The following is a 6135-nucleotide window of genomic DNA, read 5'->3' on the forward strand; positions in this document are numbered from 1 at the left end:
AGCACACAGTTTTCCTTCCTCCCATGCAAGTTTAGTCTCCTCCGCATAGCAGAAGTGTTCACCATTCTTAACGTCTCCAACAGAGATAATATACTTCAATTCTGAAGAACACAATCAAGCAAGATTTTAAGTTCAAGTAAAAGGTTAACATACCAGTGATGTCCTCAGCAGTAGCAGGTGCTTTAAACTTCATGGCATACAGGTCTGATACTTCTACTGTGCAGCCATGAGCAGCTAAAACTTCTACTGCGGCATCTTTGGCTGCAGCATTGAACGAGGCAGAGCTCTGGTGGGCATACACGATCAACACTTTTGTTGCAGCTAAGCCAAAGATAAGAATGAGAGCACATCAGATAAACTCAGCAAGTGAAACACTACCACAGTATTATATACAACCTTAAATCACAACAATATACAAAAACACAGCTTTAAAACCTCACCCATTCTAAAGCAGGAGGTCAACTGGAACTGAGAAGCTTTAAATTAGCTGGTATGTTGATGGAAAGAGCAGCTCATTCTGGAGTAACGCTCAATGTGCCTGTTTTATACTCCACAGTCAACACACAGTTTCTGGCTCATTTGCATTTTCACAGATGCTGTCAATCAGCAATCATGGTCATCAATCAATCCACTAGTGCGACTGCACTGTGACATAGCTACATACCTCTTACTGAACGTGGACTACATTATCAAATGAGTAGTGAAAAACTGAAGACAGAGCTGGGGTTAGAATGTTTTTTTAAATATATATTTGGACACTATCAGTGTCTAAATATGATGGGTGAGACTCTTTTATGAATTAAGATACCATGACTTTTTTTGACGTACCATATTCATACTTTTGAGATTTTTTGATTATTTTTTGATTATTTCATTTTTCATTATATTTTTGACTTCATCCTTTCATCCTTAAATCTTCAAAGAGAGCAACAGGCATTTATCACACTGATTAATGTGACTGGTTATTGTTATTGTTCAACATAAACTAAGGACAGAAAATGGAAAGCTCGGGAGACAAACACGGGATTGATCACTAAAAAGTCAAAGTATAGTTTATCCAAAAGAAGTCATAGCATAATATGTCAAAAAAAGTCAGAGTATAGTATGTTAAAAAGTATTAAAAAAAAAAGAAAAATAAGTCTTAGTATGTCAAAAATACTATAATTGGATAATCATCGAAAGTTATAATTTAAAAAGTCATAGTATGTGTTAATTACAACCTATGGATACTTTTTTTCAAAATAGATTAAATTTAGCTGTAGTTTACTATCTCAGCAACTAGAGCCGTAACACCTTCTGACTTCATCATGTAAGGAACCTACTTGCAAACAATATCAATGCGCACAGAAGCACATCAACAGAGCTGTTTGCGCCCGATGTATTACTTTTCAGGATCCTTCTTATTATTCCACATGTTATCAGGGGAGAGCGCGAACGCAGTCCCCCACTATCACAAATTATGCAGTCGAGATTCCCACATTTGGGGAATTCGCAGGGGTCAGATGGCCGGAGTGCAATGGCCAAGCCTCGCCCTGGGTGAACCACCTTGTTGATCATGGTATCTCCCCTGCCAGGTAAGTATGAGTTGTACACGTCAGAGTCAGGGCAGTCTTTCACTGAAACACCATGCTGACTAACGGTGCTGAGTTTTTTTTTTTTTTTTTTTAATACTAAAACCACCAGAGTCGTCGATAAGGAGACGATAACATACATAACTCTTAGAGTGAGGAAACACTTGACTATGGCTGACAAACACGTATCATGTTTAATCGGAGACAATGTGTCAGCGGACCACGAGGGAAGGAAAGCGCCCCCCCGCCCCTTCCAAGGTGTGTGTGTCACGGGTGACCGGTTTAAAAAACTGACTCATGATAGCGTCACTAGCTAAGTTAGCTAGCATCGACTGGACCGTAGACTACCAATGAAATCGCTCCATTTCACCGTAGACTACCAATGAAATTGCTCCATTTCACCGTAGACTACCAATGAAATCGCTCCATTTCACCGTAGACTACCAATGAAATCGCTCCATTTCACCGTAGACTACCAATGAATTCGCTCCATTGAGTTTGCCTCATCGGCCACCGTAGCAGGCTGTTTCTATAAGAGATTGAGCTAATGAAGGAGTAGTATGAAGGTTTAATGAACTTTAGTTAGTTAGTGCGCTCGCTGTTACATTCAGTGGCTGCAAACTCTCTTTTGGCGCGCACCGTGCACACCAGACACAGCAGCGGACGTCAGGGAGAGCAGCCACCTCGACCAGAGAGAGGCAGCTGGTAATAACTAGTTAGCATTAGCTAGCGGCAGTGCGGCTTCACGCTAACGTCAGTGAGTTAGTTAATTAATTATTAATTAAGTTGTCTGTGCTCGCTGCGCTTGCATTGACCTCTAAACAGTGTGCAAGGTCAAAGGGCGATGCTGTCAGTCGTCAGGTCAGCGCTCGCGACATGTAAGTGACAATTGTTTGGGGTCGTTTGCTGTTTGTCGTCTTATTATTAATGAAAAACGCGATGTAATGTTTATGAAATCCAAAGTGATTTATACAGGTCTGTTAGCTCGCGCTAGTTTGGAGAAAAATGATCGTTTAACTGGGTTAAAAACAACTTTGTAGGGCTTTGTGGGTGAAAGGTCACCAGCAATTGTTGTTCTTGCAGCATGCAAGGTGGTATTGTAGAGTTCACTTAGGACTCTAATCATAGACTATATATAACAATCTTTGGCTCTAATATCTATTTTTTATACTTTACTCGTCATTTATAATTATTTTCATAACCGGTTAACATGCTGACTATAAAATGTCAGAAAATAGTGATAAATAATATATAAAATGACATAGTGTGACGAGTGTCATTACATTAAAAAGCTGTATACATTATTTACATTAACTATTCTCGGCCATTTATTTGTGAATTACACATTTAAGTGTCTAGGAGGGTAACATTGCAGATTATTTAGGTAGTAGTGTTACCAGCATTACGTCACAGATTACTTCTATGTATTTAATAATTTATAACTCCATTTCAAAGAGGTATTTTGTATGTGCAAAATAGACAAAAACTCCACTTTGCCACATCCTTTGACCGGCCTAATATTTACTATGTCTACTCCTATTTCTCCTGTGTGACACTTTATACTTCACTAATGTTGATTTAAAATATTTTAACATTCTGTGTCAGGATATTCTGTTTTAATTGCATTGGAAAGATAAAATACCCTGAATCAGGGCTAGAAATAAAGCTTATTTTTCAGTAATTAATCTGTATATAATCTATTTTGAACTAAAAAAAACACCACAAAATGGCATGAACCTCCATCACATTCTTTTTTTTCTTTAAAAAAAAAATGGGTCAAATTTGACCCATTTAAAAAAAAAAAAAAAAGTTTCTATCAGAATTTTGGGTTTCTTTCAACTAAATGGTCAAAAAAATATCCTGGATGGTTTCGTAAAACGCTCTTCACAAGTGAAATAAATTATCAGTTCACTACTTTCACTGAATTTGGGTGTGTTATTTAATTGTTTAGCATTTGAAGAAGTATTTAAGTTGTTTAAGTTAATTTAAGTTAAAAAATTAACAAAAACATTGTAAAAAGTGACAAAATGTCCAAAGTGCCAAAACAAAATCAACAAAATCGTTAAAAAAAAGTGACAAAGGCATCGGGAAAAGTCGATAAAAACGGCCAAAAGTTTAAATTTAAGAATTTGGACCGAGGAAAAACGTGTTTTGTGGTCGATAAGAAGACAACACCAGGGTTAAATGTCTTGTTTTATCCAAATAACAGCACAAAAACACAAAGATGGCTCATCATTACAGCATTATAATTAGAAAAGCTGGAATTGGAATATTAGGTATTTGTTTTTAATTAAAAAAAAAAGATTTTAATAAATTAGAAAATTTGGTTGTTTTTGGATGATTTTCTGATCAGTTCACTACTTTCATTGAATTTGGGTGTATTATTTAATTGAATAGCATTTGAAGAATTATGTAAGTTATTTAAGTCAAAAAAAAAAAACAATCAATGGAAAAAGTGACACAAAATGTCCAAAGTGCCAAAACAAAAATCATCAAAAAAGTGACAAAGGCATCGGGAAAAGCAACAAAAGTCTTGATTAAAACAGACAAAAGTTTAAATTAAAAAATTCGGACAGAGGAAAAAAATAAAGATTTTAATAAATCAGAAAAATATGTTGTTTTTTGATGATTTTTCTGATCCAAACCGTTACCATGGCAGCCCTTTAGCTTCCCTTGATCTCTGTAGTCACTGTAACAGTTTATTGTCTACACAGGTTTTAGTCCCGTCCCGGTTGTTTTGGATGAACTCACTGTGTTGTTTGTGTCCCTCCGTCCCTTCCCTCTCAGACGGGAGGTCCCGGCTCCCCGGTCCGGCTGTGGTCCGGGCCATGTCGTCCTCGGGGGGGGCCGTGCCCCCTTACACCACCCTCGCCATCTCCCACCCAGCAGAGTCCATCACGCACGTAGAGCTGCACCGCCCGGAGAAACGCAACGCCATGAACAAAGCCTTCTGGAGGCAGGAACCTGTTTAAATCCATATGCAGAGATACTAACATGCAGAGATACTAACATGCAGAGATACTAACATGCAGAGATACTGACATGCAGAGATACTGACATGCAGAGATACTAACATGCAGAGACACTAACATGCAGAGACACTAACATGCAGAGATACTGACATGCAGAGACACTAACATGCAGAGACACTGACATGCAGAGACACTAACATGCAGAGACACTGACATGCAGAGACACTGACATGCAGAGACACTGACATGCAGAGACACTGACATGCAGAGATACTGACATGCAGAGATACTGACATGCAGAGATACTGACATGCAGAGACACTGACATGCAGAGACACTGACATGCAGAGATACTAACATGCAGAGATACTAACATGCAGAGATACTAACATGCAGAGATACTAACATGCAGAGATACTGACATGCAGAGACACTAACATGCAGAGACACTGACATGCAGAGATACTGACATGCAGAGATACTAACATGCAGAGACACTGACATGCAGAGACACTAACATGCAGAGACACTAACATGCAGAGACACTAACATGCAGAGATACTAACATGCAGAGATACTAACATGCAGAGATACTAACATGCAGAGACACTGACATGCAGAGACACTGACATGCAGAGACACTGACATGCAGAGACACTGACATGCAGAGACACTGACATGCAGAGACACTGACATGCAGAGACACTGACATGCAGAGACGCTAACATGCAGAGACGCTAGCATGCAGAGATGCTAGCATGCAGAGATGCAGAGATGCTAGCATGCAGAGATACTAGCATGCAGAGATACTAGCATGCAGAGATACTAGCATGCAGAGATACTAGCATGCAGAGATACTAGCATGCAGAGATACTAGCATGCAGAGATACTAGCATGCAGAGATACTAGCATGCAGAGATACTAGCATGCAGAGATACTAGCATGCAGAGATACTAATATGCAGAGATACTAACATGCAGAGATACTAACATGCTGTTAGTATGTTGCTTTTTTCTATTGTATTTTTACATATGACATGTTTAAAGTATTAATCTGTTTTATTTTTTAATCCTTTTGAGCAATGTTCTGCAGTTGAGTTGCTGAATATTACCCGTTTAACCTTGTGTTGTCTTCCTTGTGACCATGAAAAACATTTTTGCCCTTCTCTCAACTTCTCTGTTGCTTTTTACAAAGTTTTTTATGAAGTTTCGGTAGTTAAAAAAAAAATATTTCAACATTTTTCACCTGTATTTTGACTTCATTTATTTGAGATGTATAATAACCCCTTTGAAAACGGATCAAATTTGACCTGAAGACAACATGAGGGTTAAAGAATGACAGGCAGAGGATGACTGCCCAAGATTTAAAAAGCAACTAGCCCCCAAATGACTTAAAATCAATGTTGAACGGGCGCCCGGATGGCTCACTTGGTGAAGCGGGCGCCCGGGTAACTCAGTTGGTGAAGCGGGCGCCCGGGTAGCTCACTTGGTGAAGCGGGCGCCCGGGTAGCTCAGTTGGTGAAACGGGCGCCCGGGTAGCTCAGTTGGTGAAGCGGGCGCCCGGGTAGCTCAGTTGGTGAAGCGGGCGCCCGG

At 39.3% G+C, this 6135-nt stretch overlaps 1 protein-coding gene and 1 non-coding gene across 2 annotated transcripts in view; one reads left to right on the top strand and one right to left on the bottom strand.

The window, feature by feature from the left end:
• Positions 1-1419: 1419 nt before the first annotated feature.
• LOC117942612 lies at positions 1420-1582 on the bottom strand. Its single transcript, XR_004656161.1, has one exon. It is a non-coding gene; the product is annotated as a U1 spliceosomal RNA (small nuclear RNA).
• Positions 1583-2092: 510 nt separating this feature from the next.
• ech1 (enoyl CoA hydratase 1, peroxisomal) overlaps positions 2093-6135 on the top strand; it is a 10513-nt gene continuing 6470 nt past the window's right edge. Inside the window, exons 1-2 of the mRNA XM_034866602.1 lie at positions 2093-2449; positions 4359-4527. Coding sequence (XP_034722493.1) covers positions 2416-2449; positions 4359-4527 — 203 coding nt within the window. The 5' untranslated portion in view covers positions 2093-2415. The remainder of the gene's footprint in view (positions 2450-4358; positions 4528-6135) is intronic.

Source organism: Etheostoma cragini, chromosome 3 (genome assembly GCF_013103735.1).
Source record: "Etheostoma cragini isolate CJK2018 chromosome 3, CSU_Ecrag_1.0, whole genome shotgun sequence".
Classification (NCBI taxonomy): Eukaryota; Metazoa; Chordata; class Actinopteri; order Perciformes; family Percidae; genus Etheostoma; species Etheostoma cragini.